The sequence below is a fragment of the Peromyscus californicus genome, unplaced genomic scaffold (genome assembly GCF_007827085.1).
Source record: "Peromyscus californicus insignis strain IS unplaced genomic scaffold, ASM782708v3 Scaffold_18__1_contigs__length_77618521, whole genome shotgun sequence".
NCBI classification, from domain to species: domain Eukaryota; kingdom Metazoa; phylum Chordata; class Mammalia; order Rodentia; family Cricetidae; genus Peromyscus; species Peromyscus californicus.
The window spans coordinates 28,927,493-28,946,333 of NW_026294480.1; the positions used below are offsets into that span (position 1 = coordinate 28,927,493).

The 18,841-nt window shown below is 39.5% G+C and overlaps 2 protein-coding genes across 3 annotated transcripts in view; one reads left to right on the forward strand and one right to left on the reverse strand.

Moving 5' to 3' along the window:
• Skp2 (S-phase kinase associated protein 2) overlaps positions 1-4,214 on the forward strand; it is a 29,610-nt gene extending 25,396 nt beyond the window's left edge. Inside the window, exon 10 of the mRNA XM_052743154.1 lies at positions 2,379-4,214. Coding sequence (XP_052599114.1) covers positions 2,379-2,592 — 214 coding nt within the window. The 3' untranslated portion in view covers positions 2,593-4,214. The remainder of the gene's footprint in view (positions 1-2,378) is intronic.
• Positions 4,215-6,592: 2,378 nt separating this feature from the next.
• Nadk2 (NAD kinase 2, mitochondrial) overlaps positions 6,593-18,841 on the reverse strand; it is a 45,237-nt gene continuing 32,988 nt past the window's right edge. Inside the window, exons 8-13 of one of the 2 annotated variants that reach the window (XM_052743155.1) lie at positions 17,179-17,244; positions 15,837-15,932; positions 12,332-12,387; positions 12,150-12,203; positions 9,967-10,090; positions 6,593-8,585 (exon numbers count right to left, since the gene is read on the reverse strand). In XM_052743155.1, coding sequence (XP_052599115.1) covers positions 8,447-8,585; positions 9,967-10,090; positions 12,150-12,203; positions 12,332-12,387; positions 15,837-15,932; positions 17,179-17,244 — 535 coding nt within the window. In that variant the 3' untranslated portion in view covers positions 6,593-8,446. The remainder of the gene's footprint in view (positions 8,586-9,966; positions 10,091-12,149; positions 12,204-12,331; positions 12,388-15,836; positions 15,933-17,178; positions 17,245-18,841) is intronic. The other variant, XM_052743156.1, reaches the window with a different exon arrangement.

An 18,841-nucleotide genomic window follows, 5' to 3' on the forward strand; every position in this document is an offset into this window, starting at 1 on the left:
AAATCTCAGTGTGTCTCAAGGGTACTATCCACAGAACAGCCATCTACGTAGCAAAATAGTTGATGCCTGATCTCAGAAGTGGAAAAGTAACATGAGTCTTTGACAGTGTTCTAAAATACTTCCAAAGCCTTAGCGCCCCACCCCTGAAGACCCCTGCCTGCTGTAGTCACCCTTTCCTTTGTTGCTCTTAGTTCCCACTGAATTTTCTTACAAATATCTCCTATTTCTTGGTCCATGATAAACCCAACTTGGGGGGAAAACTGATATAAAATTAAGAGAGTTAAAAGGTCATTGGGTAAGGCATTTTGTATTTAAAGGGAAACAGGATTGTATAGATGAGCTAAGAAGAAAACCTCGAAGTTTATAAGTGTCTTTTTTATTGTTGTTGAGATCGAGTCTCAGTATTTATCCCCAGGCTGGCCTATGATCCAGCCTCAGCCTCTTGTGTGATGAATGCCTTTTATTAAACTTGAACAAAGAGCCTTATAAGCCATTTTTTTATTATCTTACACAAAGTAAAGGGCGGCTTGTAAACGGTTCCCTTTTCTCTTCCACTGTAAAGTCAGAGCTGCTTGCGACTTCGTTTTCTGCCTTGTGGCCTACACACACAAGAGGTGGAGGGTTTTGTTGTTGCGTCTTGTCCCATCTTCTACAGCTCCCTTCTCACGTGTGATGCCGAGCACCATGTGATAGCCTTCCTCACCAACTTTCTCCCTGTGCTGCGGCACAAACGCTTCCTCCTCTGCCATCTGCCGTCACTCTTCTTTTTCTTACGCCCACCCAGTTCTTCTTTTAGATATTATCCATTGCCAATGACTCACAGCTTGGCTGCCTGGATATCCCAGAACCTGAGTTCTCCCAAGTATGACCCTGTTCTCAAATGCTGATTTCACATAAGTGTAGACGAAATTCTAAACAGTCTTAGTAAATAAGAAACACAGAGCCAATAAGACCTTTAAGATTCATGCTACACATGGGCGTTGTTCTAAGGATTGTTGTCATCTTTGGTGTTGATGGGGATAGCCTGGTCTAAGTGCACAGCCTTTGTATTTGTTTCTGCATTCCAGAAGTTAAAGATGCAATGTGTCCCTCTTGACGTTCATGTTGATCTCTTATGACCTGATCGCACTGCCCCTTAGAAACAAAGACACTTATTTTTAGATAGTGCTTTTATTTGCCGTTTGTCTTGTATTCCACAATACACACTAAATATTGTGGTGCTTGCCTGTACCATTCATACGTTGAGAGGGGTAATGGGAAGATGCATGGAGCCTGTTCAGCACAGATGGTTTCTAGAACCATTCAGAAGGCATCAGTAGTTCTGGAGCAGGTAAGTGGCATGAACTGATTGAACCTTCAGAAGGATGTCTTGGATGCTGCATGGAATGTGCTGGAAGGCTGAGACATTGGCAGCCAAGTGACAGTACAAACTTGCTTTGAATAAGTATTGACTGTGACAACAAAAGGTCACTGCTGTGCACACTGATCTCCAAGGGGTTTTGCTGAATTTCCAAAATAAATGTTCCCCTTCCTGAGACTTTGCACTGTGTCCCAACTAAAGCAAACACAGGTCGGAGAGATGAAGCTGGGCATACAAACCAATGTTAAGAAGAATCAGTACCAAAACCACACAATGTTTTCTTTGGATAAACAGGGTCAATTTTGTGTGACCCCAGATCTCACTGTTAACACAACTGTCTGTCACCTAACATGAAAGACATACAAAAAGGTCTGCCCCATCAGTAAGATTAATATAGAGAGAAGAGGTCCTTGTCTGCTGTAAATTGGTACCCCATTTTTTTCATCTGTGGCCTATATAGTCCCATGTGAAAAATACCTTGAGGGAGTCACTGGTGGGTTCTGCTGCAGTAAGGTTTTGTTAATGCTGCATCATTACTAAGAAGCCATCAATGCTGCTGGTATCTTCTGTTGAGAGAGCCTAGTTCAAATAAAGGTCATGGCCAGATTCCTACATTGTATGGATCTTGGGGTGGTTCCAGTTGACACCACAGTGAAACATTTACTTTTACCATTCCTCATTTACTAGCTCACTAGCTCAGATCACAGTAACCCTTCCAGAGGTCTGTATAGATCAAGAATGGAGAAAGGAGGCAAATCCAGTCCGATTAAAAATAGTAATGAACTTCATAGTTCCACAGGAGCCACATGGAATAAGACACACAGGCTTGTTTCCTATACCCACATGGGTTAGGTTGCTGTGTTTCCCAGCTTTTATCTCCCTGTGTTACTTCCTTAAATCATTTGTTATAATGTTTTTAGGCTGCATTTTTGTAGACTGATACAAATTATAAACAATGGGTTATAATAACTAGTCTAATAATTGCCATACATCCTGACATGTTCTCTTCCTTTTCTAGTGAACTCGGAGAAATTCCCACACTAAAAACACTGCAGGTCTTTGGAATCGTGCCGGATGGCACCCTTCAGCTGTTGAGAGAAGCCCTTCCTCATCTGCAGATTAATTGTGCCTATTTCACCACCATTGCAAGGCCAACTATGGACAACAAAAAGCACCCGGAGATTTGGGGTATCAAGTGCCGACTGACTCTGCAAAAGCCCAGTTGTGTATGAAGTGCTTGCTGCAGGGTGGTGTCTCCTCCTCCTCTGGAATGAGGAACACAGGCAGCAAATCCACTTGCTGGAGACCTTGGTTACCTTTCCTATTGGTTTTACCTTAGCCTTCATTATGCGTGTATGTTAGGGAGCCATTTGCAAGGGAGAACTATAAAGTGTTGCTTTTTCAAGAATACAGAGACAATTCCGTCAGTGCTGTGCCCTCAGAGGCCATGCGTTATTACATCTTTGGAAATTTTAGGTGAACCTGTTATTTCAAAATAGCTTTTTAAAAGCAAAATTTGAGCCAACTCTTCCAAGTGCCCTTCAGATTAAGTCTATTTAGAATCACATTTTTAAAATTACCCCTGGCTAACAGTTTCCATGGTGTTTGTCATAACTTTTTATCTATTTAATTATTCAGTATTTTATAAAACTTGATTTTGAAGAACAATAAGCTGTGTGTGGTGAGCTAAATGGAAAGACTCACGGGCTGGTAGCGTTTGAGGCAATCTTCTGGGAATTAACACATTTCAGCTTTGGTGCAGGTGTGAAGTTAGTGTAATAGAAACATAGCCCTGCATAGTGTACCTTGAACTCTAAATGAGAAACAGAGACACAACCCGAAGGACGGAATTGGATTTGAAGCCTCATAGGGCCGTTTCCCAAAGTCAGGTGAATATGAAGTAGTCTTTAATGGTTTTAGGTACTATATGCTATGTTCCCAGAATCCTAAATTAGGTGAGGAAATCTAATTGTGCTTTTTTAACTTTATAATCAATGTATGTTATGTGGGTTGTTTAGCTTTTTAAATTACTTGCTTTGTTTTTAGAAGTATGGTATTATTCTAATCAGCATTCTTGAGAAGTCGGATAGAATTCTGAGCTGATCTTGTTTGCTGTTTCTTCCTTTAGCGGTGCAGTTATTTTTATATTACTCTGCAATCAAGGACTTGAAACCCTTTTAAGTGGTCTTTCACAACAATGGCTTGAAACTGCCCATTAGGTTCCTGGATCTAAAGTTCCTTAGGTAGAACCGCTGGTTTCTCTCCATCAGAAATGCACGAGAAGCAGGTGCGTGGACAGTTTCCGAGCGGCCGGCACCACGTGCACGTCACCTAAGTTTTTAAGACTCACTGGGCATTAAACCTTCTGATAACAGATGCATTTTTTAACATCTGATAGACAGAAGCAAAAAGATCAAATTGTGTTTCTTAGAAAATGAAAAAAAATCAATGCAGTTACCTCTTTTGACTATGACAGAGCCACAATACATTTCTATTAACTTTTTCATCAAAAAAATTTACTGTTACAACAATAATATGAAGTGCCTTTATCTAGCTGCTCAGACCTAAAGAGCAGTTTAAAAAGTGTAACACCAGAATGATCATGCTACAGTTCCCGAGTAGTTAAAGTGCTAACTACGACTTGAAACTATTGTTTACAGATTAGTGATGGGCTGACGGTGGGCTCTGGTTGGACTCTGGCCTCCAGCTGCCCCAGACATACAGTTCCTGTTCTTCCTTACTCAAGTCCAGCTGGGAGCTATTTTGCCAACATGTCGCAGTAATCTGTATTTTTGTATGTGATTTCTACTTTTATAGACTCTTTTTAAAATAAAATACATTTTTATAAAAACGAGTACTTGAGCTAATTTGTATCCCTTTTTTCTGCGGTCTTTAAATTTAGAACGCATCCGTTTTGGGTTGCCATTTGGGTCAGATAAAGTAAGAGTTCAGCCTCAACCCCCATCTGCCTATTTGCTTTATGTGCTTGTTGTCAAAATGCGTTCATAATGCATTCTGAAAAGTGTTAAATACAGGCTTGTTAACTTTAATGTGCTCAAGAATAATGACATTTATAAAATATTTGATGTGGCTGATGACACATAACACTAAGTCCAGACTGGATCGGCTTACACTGACTATTTCCATGGTTTAAAGACAGTGTGAATAACTTATACCGGGTTGAACCTTTCCATTTGAATGCCAGGCTGGTGGTTCTAAATCACCCAGGTTTGCTGATTTTTTTTTAATTATAGTACCATTATGGTTCTAATTTTGTTTTTAAATGATGGACAGTATAAAGTATATACATAGAGCCTCAACATCCAGTTTCAACAGTCTAACTCCTGGCCGGCCTCATTAATGTGATCTCAACCATTCCCTCATATGAAGGTAATTTTGAAGCAAACTCAAGACTATAATTTTATAAACACTTCAGTATATATAAAAGATAGAGATTCGGCATTAACTATAAGCACGGAATGAAGGGATAGGGTTTTGAAGAGCTGTCGACCAAGTTTCCTGTGTTTTCAACTGTTTGGTTTGGACACAAAAGCTCATGTATCTCATGCTAGCCTCAAGACAGCTCTTAGCTCCAGCTGACCTTGAACTCATGACCCTCCTCAGTCTTTGCCTGCTAAATGCTGGGATTACAGGCTTGTGCCCCCATTCCCAGTTTGTTTTGATCAGTCTCCTAACATGGTCCACATGTTGCATTCAGTGATTCTTTAAAAAGTTAAGCATTAGGTTTTCTTTCATCCCTGGAAATTTATCTACTGAAGACAGATCATGTGTTCTGAATTCCACAGTCTGGGATTTAGTGATGTCATCCTTTTAAAAATTGCTTCAGTTAAGGTGCCCATTTTCATAAGCTGGAGATAGATCAAACACCCAAAAGGTCTGCACAATAGGAGACACTGGTAAGATTTGAAATGGTGTTGGGCATCAGGCTCCATGTTCAGTGAGAACCATTTTAAATTTTACTGTATGTATTTGTGTGTGTGTACATGTGCACATGTTTACAGGTGTCTTTGGGGGCCAGAAAACACCATGGACCTGGAGTTACAGGCTCTTGTGAACTGCCTGACACGGGTGCTGGGAACCAAACTTGGGTCCTGGGAACCAAACTTGGGTCCTCTTCAAGAACAGCCCATGCTTTATCTTCAGCTCCTTATCTAATCCGTGATTTTCTTTAGAATACCTTGAAGTACGCCTTCCTTAATTACAAAATAGCCTTGTCACTGACTTATGCCCTCTAATACCTCATAAGTATAAGCATTTGAAAACATAATTGAAATATTATTTCAGAGGGTTCATTATTTGAGACTATATACTATATTACTATATAGCCCAAGCAAAACTTTTCACACTCTTACCCACACCTCCAGAGGACTGGGGTTACAGTTCAGCAATGTATTTACTTTTACCCCTCACCCACCATTATTATTTCACATATTAGTTATCCCTGGGATACTTTTTAGTATCCTTGAGCATATGGATAGAGATAACATATACACAGTGGAAAGAGCTCCTAGTGATTTAAATTCTAAATTTATACTAGTTTCATAGCTCAGCAGTGGTGTCCTTAAATACTTTTTATCATTCTGTTCGTGTGTGTGAGCAAATCTGTGCCCGCGCACGTGTGTGGGTGCCACAGGAGGACTTCAGGTGGCCGTTCTATCATTCTTTACCTTATTCTTGTGAAACAATCTCACCAAACCTGGACCTAGACTAGCAGCAGCCTGCAAGCTCTGGCAATTATTTCTCTGCCACAACACCTGCCTCCCCAGCTGCCATCCTCAGTGTGGGCTGCTGGGGATCTGAACTCAGGTCTTCCTATTTGTGCAGCAAGTGTTCTTAGGTGCTGAGCCATCTCCCCAGCCCCTGTATTCTTAACGTTTTACTTGACACTTTCAGCTCAAGTGACTACTTTATACTTATTTGTGTTATTTTACTTACATAAAAATGATTTTGTACGTGAAAGCTATCCATTCAAGAATATAAAAATTATGGAACATCAAAAATATTAAACTAAATTATATGAAAAATACATTTTTGAATTAAGCATTTTGCCCTCTGAATAAACAGATTATCATTCTGCCAAGTAATGCCAATGAGCCAAGTGCACAGTGCACAGAGGATATGGGTGTGGGGATAGACTTGAAACGCAATATTCAGGGGAAATTTGATTCTTATATAGTGATCTCCTAAGAATTTAGGAAATAAGAAACAAAGTAAAAAAAAACGGACAATGGTTTAATTTTATTTGCATACAGTGGTCATTAAAGATTAACCCATTCAAAAAGACATTTGACACGCCAACATCCTTTGCCATTCATCTATTACAAATAAATCCCCTCCTGCCACAGAGCAGAAATTAGATTGCAAATGGAGCAGTCAATAATTTTAGTATCTTTCCAAGTGTTGCTTATGAACAGTTCCACACAGCTAGTTACCAGTTAATGGGACATATTAATAGATCTGTGGTGAATCATGGACAACCAGATTTCCTGGATATAGTAAGGACAGGAGTGGCATTTTTTTCCTAACAAAGTACTTTAAAACCTTTTAGGGGAATTTCTATAGTATGGAATTTAACTTCCATATAAAGTGGTATCTTAAATATATCGTCTTTTTTAAAAATTATACTAGACATTAGACTTGGCTCAGCAAAAACACTAACACATTTCCTCCTGCAGATACTCTTAGGGAACACATTCTGGATAAACAACAAAACCTAGACAGACCTAGATCGCCTTGCACATTGACATTAATTTTTTTAATTAAGAGCAACATGTTGAGTTTGGCAAGCTAAAAGCATCTGATCTGATACTGCATCCTAGCTTTCAGCTTGAGCTCACTAGGCCCCAGTTCCATTAACAGTCTATTCCAGTGTCATTCCAACACTTCACTATATGACATGTGGTGATAGATGGCACAGAATGAGACTTTAATAAATACTGTCAATGAAAAGCCAATTTCACCAACAAGTGACAAGTCTACAACTCTGAGTAAGTGGCATGAGAACACCATTTCATTTAGCAATGGCAGCTTCTTGTGGAAACTAGTTTCTTTTAAGGAGATCAAGAATTAAATGACAACACTTTCCTTCCAAACTACAGTGGTTTTCATACAGGGAGTGGAGAGCTCTGAGGTTCTGTCCTCCAAAGCTACTATTTAAAATTCAGAATACATGAATGAAAACCACAACACTAAAGTCAGGCAATTCCCGAACTACGTCTCATGTGTTTACTAAAGAGTCCAATTCTCCAAAACTAAAGGAAGGTTTGAGCATTTCACCAAACTCCTTATAATCCTTGAGTTCAGACTAGAGATTCAAAAATAGGAAAGGGACTACTGGACTCTTTATTTTTCAAAAAAAAGTCTGACCAACAATTGCTATGGGAAAATTAATACATTTACAAGGACATTATGATTTGTCCCAACAGATGTATTTCATCTAGCATTGGCGACATTAACCCAAAGAAGTCAGAATTCATCTACAAATAATTTTTAAAAGGATTCAATTTTTTCAATCGATAGTGATTTCATCATTATTTCCTAGAATTAGAAAATTCTTAACATTTACAAAAACACATTTACCAACTGCAGTTAGGTCAACATCATGATTTATCAAAATTCTCCATCATCAAAATTTTTAAAAATCTTTACTTTTAGGTGCTATAAAAATAATACACTAATCAAATGACACACAGCCAATTCCACAAAGTTAGGAAAAAAAAAAAAAAAACCAAAATGCTTGTACAGTTAAATTTGAAATCCTAAATACTTAACTTTTATTTAACCTTCCTCTCTATAAAGAATATCAATACTCTTGGTTACCAACTGTAAGTAATATAGAAGCTTCACCAACATAATTCTAATCCATTTAGTCCATCATTTCTCATATGGTGAACAGTTTTTGACTATCAAAATGGAACAGAACAGCACATGGATCCCACTTTAGTCTCCACCTTTGACTCCAGTCTTGGTACAAACCAAAATAAGGGAGGTTTATGGCTGGTCATCTGTATCTGCAGAAAAAAAAATATGTTTCTAGTAATCAAATCTGTCTTCTGAGGAAATCCTTTACTGTTCTAGAATCACAGTTCGAAGCTCATCTTCTTTATTGATCATCATCGAAGCAATGGCTCCATCGTTAAACTCAAAAGAAGTTCCTCCATCCACAACCATGCAGGCATCCCAACATCGAGAACGGACACAAACTCTAAGCGGAAAGAGATGTCGCATTAAATATCAAGTGGACTTAACACTAAGTAAACTCTGACTTTTGTTGACACAACCAACAGCTTATTTGGCCTTGATTTTAAGAATTTAGTTGCTCTCTGATGTGAGAAGCAGTGACTGTAAACAGTATGGGTGCATTATCAACATCTCAAGTTTAAAATTCAAGGAAAAACAAAAAAATAGGCTCAGTGTAGTAGCCAGGTCACTTTCATGTAACTCCCGAGTTATTTCCATTACAAGGATTTTAAGTACTGAGCAAGAGCGCATTCTCATGTAAAATTTTACTTACAGATTATGTAATCAGAGAAGAGGTAACTCACGAATGTACAGTTCATGAATACAGCATCAATTACCTTCTCCCAGATACTATGTCTGCCTGCTCCATCTCAAGTATACTCTCTGTCTACTGTCTTATCACTGCAGTGAACTGTCCATTCTTGAACTTCATTTCAGCCATGCTAGTTTGGGGTGTTTTCATTCCCCAAATGAATAAGGTCAAGCATTTCTTTTTAGATGTTTATTAAATATGCCTTTGGGAAAGACCACACATCTTTGGCTTTTTATTTGTTAAATGCACTGGCTGCCTTTTACTGATTTGCTAGAAATTTTATATTTAGACTGAGTATCCCTTAACGAAAATGCTTAGAAACAGAAATCTTTTAAATAAGATTTTTCAAATTTTTAATATTTACATATATGTATATATATATATGAGGTAACTAGGGATGAAACCCAAGTCTAAACAAAATTCACATTTCATGCACACTATACCTTTACTGTACACACATTCTCAAGTAACTTAATACACTTTCCAATGCATTAGCATTTCAGTTATGACCCCGTGAAGTAAAACTCAGAATTTCATTTCATAGCCTAGTTGGCTACTGGAGCAGTGATTTCAGACACCATTCTCAAATACCTCGAGATAGACCAGATATCCTTTGCAAATATCGTTCTCTGTACCTTGCTGTTTTGTTTCCTTAATGGAATATTCTTTGAAGTTCCTAATCCTGGTGTCGAACAATTTACCAACCTTTTGTTGCAGAAGGTGCATTTCATGGTATGTTTATATAGCTTTTCCAATCCCCTATGTCATGAAGCCTAATTAGTTAACATTCAAATATAAGAAATACACACAAGTGAGTTTAGATTTGTAAATAGAAATTAAATGTCAACTGAATAAAACAAAGGCTAAAATGTTTCCTTCTAAGCGGCATTCCTAGGGGGAGAAAAAGGACATTGGTCTCAGTGTCTCCAAAAGAAAAGGAGGATTTACTTTGTTTGTTTCTGTGGGGTTTTCTGTTTTGCTTTTCCTTTTCTCATGTTTCTTTGGGATGAACGAGCTGACTGAGGATGCTTACTTTGAGGAGAAACATCGCTGGCGGCTGCTTGAGAAAACTCTGTTTGCTATCGGCTCTCGAATACTGAAAAGTATTCTTGGTTCTTCGGGACTGTAGAGCAATGATTCGTTATATTCATTCGTTACTGTAAGGGGAAAAGAGCACATTTAATAAAGGATGGCCACGTCTGAGAAGCACATGACAGACACATTGCTCCCAATTGGAAGCGTGTGTTCAAAGGCTACTTCAGAGCACATCACTTGGGAACTCGTATTCCGTACTCTACCATAAAAAGCCTTAGAAATCAAGCCTTAGAAATTGATTAGGTTCAATTATTAACCCGTAAAAGCACTCATCACTCACAACGGAGAAGAGGTCCAACTGGGGAGAAAAAAAAGAAACAAATCAAAGCTAGGAATTAAGCAGTGGCACAAACTCAGGACTGGAACATGAGTTGTCAAGTTCCCTCAAGTATCCCATCAGAATCAAGAAGAAGAGGAAAGTGCAGTCTCAACCAATGGAAGGCGGTGAATCTTTGTGAGGCTGCACATCTTAAGATACTTGAAGAAGAAACTTTTAGGACCCATTTTCTCTCTAACAAAGAAGCACCTGAGGCTTGGCCAGCAAAACCTAAGTTAGTTGAAGACAACTGTACAAGCAGGCGTGGCAGCCTATGTCTGCGGTTCCAGCTACTTGGGAGGCAGGAGGATGGCTTAAGCCCAGGAGAAATTTGAGGCCAGCCTGTGCACCCAGATTGTTATCTCTTCAAAGAAAAAAAAAAAGAAGAGGACAACTATACAAGAAGTTAGAAGTGAAAGTTCAGCTGAGTATCACACCGAAAAACCAGACTGTCGAACAATGCATCTTGTTTGTGCAACTATGGTTAGAATTTTATATGCATGCGTATGTTCCTTAACTTGCAATGTTATATCTCAATAAACCCATCATAACTTGAAAATACTTCAAGTTGAAAAGGTACTTAGTGACCACAGCCTACTGAACATCACCGCAGCACAGAACACCAGAGGGGCTATACGTGCTGTTAACCTTCTAGGCGCTACAGCCCACTGCCACGTCAGGGCCCCAGGAGTTATACCACAGTCTGGGCACTATTAAAAGTATCATTTTTTAAAATCCTTATTAAGGCTGAAAAACTGTATTTGGTTCTGTAAGAAAAAAAATAATCCAACTTATCACAAAAAGTAAACTAGAAACTGTGCTAGCTATGAAAGAAAGAGTGGTTGTAGGAATGTCTGTGACAGTGACGTCCACTGACCGTCCAGTTTCTGTAGATAGCTCAATCTTCAAAGAAGTGTTCACTCAGTAAAGCCTTTACACATTCCTTAATGTCTGTCCTTGTATTCTGCGTGCAACTTTGATAGGAATTACACAAATTTCAGCTGTATTATGTTTACTGTGTTTAGGTTTGCATTTGACGTAACGTTAGTACATATCTGTACATAAGGCACAAACAAGGTGATTCTCTGACTCATGTATACACTGAGGAGTAATCAACCCAGGGCACTAACAACATCCAACACCATGTATCTTTACTTAGATCTCATGATGTCTACACTAAATTCTGTACCTAGAAATTGCGGGTGCCAATTTCCCTTCCACTGATACCAATTTAGTGCTAATACTAACTGCCAAGCCATGACTAAAATCTTTTAAGTCTCAAACTGAAAACGGGAAGAATCCGTTTGATAGTGCTTACACCATGAAAAGCAGGACCATGACTACGGAAAAGCCTACTGGGACAGCATGAATTTAGATATGCATTTCCTCACTTACAGCACACAAATCTATCACCCAGGCTGTATTTACAATTGTAGTGTCTTGATATATGGCTGTATTTCATGGGGAACACAAGTGACAGTATAAAACTCCAGCTTTAGGGCAGGCAAGACGGTCCACAGGTAAAGACGCCTGCCATCAAACCTACTGACTTGAGTTCAAATCCCTAGAACTCACTTGGTGAAAAGAACCAACTCCTGTAAGTTATGCTCTGACCTCCACAAGCACCATGCACACATACACACAAAGTAAGTAAGTAAATAAAATTGTAATTTAAAAAACTTTTCTTGGAAGCCCTGCTTTGAGTTACCTTGTTTTAGCTACGTTTAATGAGACAGTGTGTAACATCTAATTAAGTGCATGCACATAATACTGTTCTTTCTCAAAGCTGACCATATGGTACTAACCTTTTTCTACCAAGTCTTTGTTCAACGGAAGAGTCAGATTTCCTTGTCGTCTTGCTATTGACAGAGGAAAGGTGGAAACAGCTTCAGTTACTATTGTACATCACACAAAAGCCAACACATAGCATGCACATTACATAGTACACAATAATTCTATAATACAGAATAGCTGTTTTAGTACTCACCAATATTTAAAACATCTTCAACAGCCTGAGCTGCAACCCTGTTGATATTGAATGACCTAGAAAAAAAGCAAGCACATAATTCTTGTTTCAGTACTAAAAGCACACTAAAAATGAAAAAATGCACAATGTATTTACCATATAAAGACTTCTTAAAATTAAGACAACTACAAATTAGTGGTTTAAAAAAAATTTACTGGCATGAGTATGAGGGGAGAGTATCCTTATACCTGGGTTGACATACAGACTTCCAACTGGAAAGCAATTACACACTCAAAGATTTGAAATTAACCTATTACTCAATTCTACAAAGAATCCTACTATTGATAAGAAGTCATTTATCTCCACACATTTCCACATATAATGCAGACTGGTGTGGTGATATTGTGTTCCCCATATATTGTACAACCTAATAAACTTATCTGGGGTCAGAGAACAGAACAGCCACTAGATATAGAGGCCAGAAAATGGTGGCACACATGCCTTTAATCCTAGCATTCCAAAGGCAGAGAGTTCAAAGCCACACTGGAAACAGCCCAGGCATGGTGACTCACACCTTTAATCCCAGGAAGTGATGGTAGGAAGCAGAAAGGTATATAAGGCATGAGGATCAGGAACTAGAGCCTGGTTAGCTTTTAGCAGCAGTTCAGCTGAGATCCATTCGGGTGAGGACTCAGAGGCTTTCAGTCTGAGGAAACAGGATCGGCTGAGAAGTTGGCAAGGTGAGGTTAGCTGTGGCCTGTTCTGTCTCTCTGGTCTTTCAGCATTCACCCCAATATCTGACTCCAGGTTTGTTTTCATTAATAAGACCTTTTAAGATTTGTGTTACAGACTAGAAGCTATCTTAAAAAGCTAACTGCTGCCAGTACATGGGGTACAAGCATGTATCACATTAACCAGGACTGACGAGAAGGACAACTGACTTGCTGACACTACAATCCCAATGTCCTACTCCTGGGGGCACATGTCCGGTTATGCAAAAATGAGCTTTCTTCAAACACTTCCTGCCACACACATGGTTAGATTCCCACCTTTTAGCCCCTCACTATGGAACCGTGTTACTAAGTGCTAGCTAAGGAAATCCAAGTGAATGACACCCCCATGCCTGCTGACCAGCCTCCCATGGGAGCAGTCCACGGTCTTCCTTCTCTACAGCTCAGTGCAGTGACCTTAGTCACCACGTCAGAACATAGCAGAGCCACAGAATGGCAGGAGCTGCCCTGCCATCCCCACCCCCTGCCACTAAAGGAGAGCCACCTGTCAATTGGGAATGCCCACACTGGACTTTATGAGCACAAGAAATAAGCTTTTTAATGTATTAAGCCACTAAGATTGGGGTTGGTTTTCCTGTTATAGCTGCTAATGAGTCACACATTTAATACTCAAAACAAAAACTGAGGTCAGATAAACTTTTTTTCTCTATCAAAAGCAGTAAGACAAGATCAAGAAATAGTATCCTAATCTTTCCCTTCACATGGCAAAGCTACTAACTGGTTTATCGAGTTCTAACTCCCGAGCCTGTACCCGAATGGTGACACCATGCACGTTCTTACAGAGCATGTTGTGGAAGAAATGGGAAAGACTCCGAGGAACAATTCCCAATTCTCACTTTTGTTTTCAACCGATATGCTCACCCTTTTCAGTAGAAGAAAGGTTTCCGTGATCACCAAAAGCTGCTCACTGTTGTGCCCCCAATTTAACTTACGAGATGGTTAAAACTAATTTTGTAGCCTATCAGAGGATATATTTTCTTACAATTATTGATTAGGTTGGGGGAAGGAAGTGGGATGGGGGACAGGAAGTACACACATATTGCCACCCACATGGAAGTCACAGAACAACCTTGAGGAGTTAGTTATCTTCTTCTACCATGGAAGCCCTGGGGACCGAACTCGGGTGTGGTGTGCTTGGTGGCAAGTGCCTTTATCCACTGAGCTAAGCTGCAAGCCCCAAGTGATTAATCTTTAAAATGATCTGAAAATCTATTTTAGAAATGGTCCTCCTGCTATTCCTTAAAACAATGAAATGTTATTTAGCTGGGACTAACATTTTTTTTTTAAGATGTACTAGTCCTGCTCATGAAGGAAATGAAATGATTTTTGAAATCTACTTCAGAATAGTATGGAAGAGATAGTTAAGATCAATGTACACAGAAAACAGTATGGGACATGGATTCACCACTGAACACTAGACTCTCTTTGTCTCTGTTTACATAAATTAAAATGTTCTGTAATAGAAAGTTTTAAAAGCCATGCTGAAAAAGTAGCAAACAAACTCTACATTCACAAGCCCAACTTAAAAGTGACATTTGATGAGGGAGACTTTAAATGTTTTTGTAAGACGGAGTCTCACTATGTAGCCTCCAAGCGCTTCAAACCACCATCCTCTTGCCTCAGCCTCTCAAGTGCTGGATTTTAGGCCACCACATACAGATCAAATCACAGCTTCACAAACACTGTGCTAGTTTTGAGAGCATGCATTCACTTACTTAAGAAAGATCTGAATAAGTATGTACTAGGCACTATACCCTGCTACACACAAAAATCCAACAGGAGGGAAACAAAAACACTAGCTCCCATCAAACCCCTCAAAATGCCCAGAGTAGCCGGGTACCATGGGCCCGCTGGACTCGTCATACACGGGTGCTATGACAGCACCAGGAGAGGCGCTGGGGACAGACAAAGGGGACCCATTCATTGTGCTTTTGAAAGAAGCTGAGGTGAACGACGCTGCCTTCAGAGAACGGCATCTGAGCACTGGACGGGAAGTGGAGGCGACTCAGAAATTCCAAGCAGGAAGCAGCAGCATTGACCAGGAACAAAAGGCTAAAGGAGAGCAAGGTGTGTGCTGGGAATGACAAGCAGTCTGTGTCTCCAGAGGGCTCTCGGGGAGGGGAGGGCACCACGGGATAAAGAGAGCAAGGCGGCCATGGCCACATTTGCAGGGTGATGGTGTGGGGCGAAGCACTGTGTACACAGTGCCGACAAAGCGTTAGAGCAGAAAATGGACGTTCTCTATGGGTATTTTCAAGCACCACTCTGCACTTACAATGATCACTCTGTTGGTAGTGCTTAGATGACAACCAGGAGCAAAGGAGGTCAGGCACAAAGAACATCTACCTAAAAAGATGGGACCCAGACCAAAGCAGCAGCAGCGGAAGATGACAAAGTGGGCAAAGAGTTGGGAAGTACAAAGCAAAGGATTTTGAGACCAGTCTATGTGGAGGCAAGGGCAAAGGAGAGCAAGAAGGAAAAAGTGAGATTGTAGGAAGCAATGCTTTTCCTCTAGCAATGGAGTCTGGGTAAACAGTGACAGAGGTAAACAGTGCATGGACCACAGAAGGAAAAGAAAACTGAAGACCTTAGTAAGGTCAGCTTTGAATGTGTTCAACAACAGTGTGCTGCCCCTGCAGGTCAGAGGAGTCAGAGGCATCATTTAAAAGAGAAAATCCATTTTGTAACTTAAAACAGTTCACACACCCTGACAGGCGGCTTCCCACCTTACTCACCAGGCCTTTGATCCTGTTCCAGTACACAGATTGAGCCCTGAACTCTTCTGCTTTTCCCAGGGGCCATCATCAACTGAAATTTCATAGTAGGAAGCCCTATGAATTGAAAATAGAAAACTGTGTTTGCTGAGCTGTGTTAGGGTCCCAGTAAAAAATACTGGTCTTAAAATTCCTAAAAATCTAAGTAAATCAGCTTGACCAAGACATATCTGACTTAGCAGACACATCACCATGCTAATTCCAATATTGATTAAGTGAAAAAATTAGAAGGAAAAAACATTTACTTATCTGCATGCCTATCTGATCTAGTCACCTCCTTCCTATATACAGTAGCATTTCAGACGAGGGCTCGCACATTTTCTAACAGTGCTAATTCTGCTCTTATGGAACCTGGCACACACGGTGCTTCCTCTTGGAATTCAAACAATTTCATCTCCAGATGGGTGTCATTCTTGGCACCTAGTTCCTGGCATAACACCATCTACACCTAACTCTTTGTAATAACCAGAGTTGCTGCTAAACTCTTACTTAAGCTATATGCTAGCATACCATTTTAAATGGTAGTAGGACAACAGTCAAAAGCGTAAAGAAAACCTTCAATCAATTCTATATCAGCAGACAAAACTAAGAATAACATCGAGGTATAATTTCTTGAACAGTTAGTATGTTTTAGAATTTTCCACAAATACGAAAGGAGTTTTTTGACACCAGCACACATGAGACTAGTCTTTAAATACTGAGTGGATGACAGGAAGAACTTCTGAAGTATGTAAAAGCCTACTCTGTAAATTCTACCTTAAAATAATGGTGTCACTCGCAAACATTAGACTGTTTCTTCAGCAAATTAAGAAGTCAAACTCTTAATAAAATACGGATTTTCAGAATAAGTTATTAAGCATACTTGCAAACACTAACACTATAGCAATTTATTTCTCATTCTAATTCCTTCAGCTTCTCCAAGCTCCTAATATGAGTTTTGCATGATATAACTTCTTTCGTTACTGTTCTTTATAAAAGACAACAGTCCTAATATTCACCTTTAGTCTATTTCATGGGTCAGTTATTTCTTCCTCGAAAAAGCACATTAGAAGCCTACTATGTACAGACAAGTCAGCAAAATCCCCAGCAATGTCTGCTACTGTGCTAGAACAAAGCTGAAAAAAGAGAGTGAGAGTGGAGAGGATCAGAGGAGAGTGGGAGATGATTACAGCCAGGTGAGAGATGCTGAGCCCAAAGGATGAGCAAATTTAGTGTCAATCTACATGCAGGTTTATTGGGATTAGTTAATTCACAGGATTTTTTGTTTGGGGGAGATTATTTTTAAGGCAGTAATAAAACTCACAGTCCCTTTAGATTGGGTATACTTCTTCTTAAATTGTCCACTGCTACAGCCCAACAATAAGGCATTCTAGGTCAGAACAGACAGAAAAGAAAAAACACGGGCTTTTAAAATGTTCTTCAATCTAAGAACATTGAAAGTGAGGCAGGGAAAACATTGCTGCGCTTCACATTTTCCAAGCAAAGCATGTAAGGTTCCAGAGCACAGTAAAGCCTCAACCCAAGTCTGGGACCAGGAATAATGGGCTCAAAGGACAGTTTTGTTTCTAAATAATTACATGACCTATGCAACTACCTAACCTTCTGGACCTCACTGCTCTTGCAGATAACCACAGCTTCCTTCCTCATGGGGCTGCTATGAGAGCACGAAGTAACAATACAATATACACAGCTTCATCAACAGCAGAGAGCAGACATTTAATGTGTTCATGCTCTTTTTGCCTGTGGGCCCAGTCACAGAGTCTTTAAAAATTAGCCCTAAAGCCTCCAGAATAGTAACACCATGTTCAACAGCCTCAAACTGAACCACTGTTCACTTATCTCACTAAACATCTAAGGAAAGACATCCAAGAACAAAAAAGCAGCAGACATCACCCTGTGAGACTTCACTGACTCCCCCTCTGCCCTCTGGTCCCAATTTCCCAAATCCCCTTCTACATCATCTCTTCAGTAAACACAGTGTATGCAGCCGTGAAGGGAGCAGCTCGCTTTGGCTAGCCACGCCTTCCCTATAACAGAGTGAGGTAAAGCACAAACAGCTTCCCACAGTAAACAGACTCACAGCTCTTTTCGACTTAACGGACGCCCTATGGTGCCTTTCTCATCCTCTCCTCCTCTTCTACACATCAAAACCTATTATCATCTCTACATTGTGTGAAATTTGACACACAGCATGAGATAAAACTTTCTGGACACATATCTCATATGTCTTACTATGTTAAAATAAATACATTTTACACTTAAGTTATAAATGTCCTGTAAGTATTTTATTTCTTGAAAGAATATTCTAAAATTTTAAAAACTTACATTTTTACCAACTTCACCTTTTTCATGCATATCTTTGTATCCCTACACATGGTATGTAATAGGCACACAATATATTTTTATTAAATATTATACACAACAAAATACAGTAATTCAAAAGAATTGTTCAAATAATTCTGCCTCATTAGTCACTATTTTAATGTAAACTGTATTCATGATATAATAAAGCTATTTATTCAGTATTAGCTGGAAGGTGGATGTCACTTTTATGACAAGAGAGTTATGACGAATCGGTCATCATATATCCTTATGAAAGGATATAACTTGCAATAAGGAGAATCAGCAGTGGTCCATACATTACAACTAGGGATTCAACGACGCAGCTCTGAAAGGGTCACGTGGTTGTGATCGCAGAAAGGCAGGACCTGAACTCATCTCCCGCTTCTGCACCTAATTTATACACTCACAAACTGGGGAAAGGGGAACAGTGCACTACAGGGAAACTGACTCTTCCCTGGTGGTCATTTCACAGTGAGTAATCATGTATTTTCAAGGTTGGAAGAAAAGGTTGGCACTTCAAAGCTGTTTAAGTTAGGTATCAGAAAAACACATTCATCAGTAATAAAGTACATTCTATATGTTTACATTGAACTAATTTTTGCTAACAATGGTGATATCTGTGT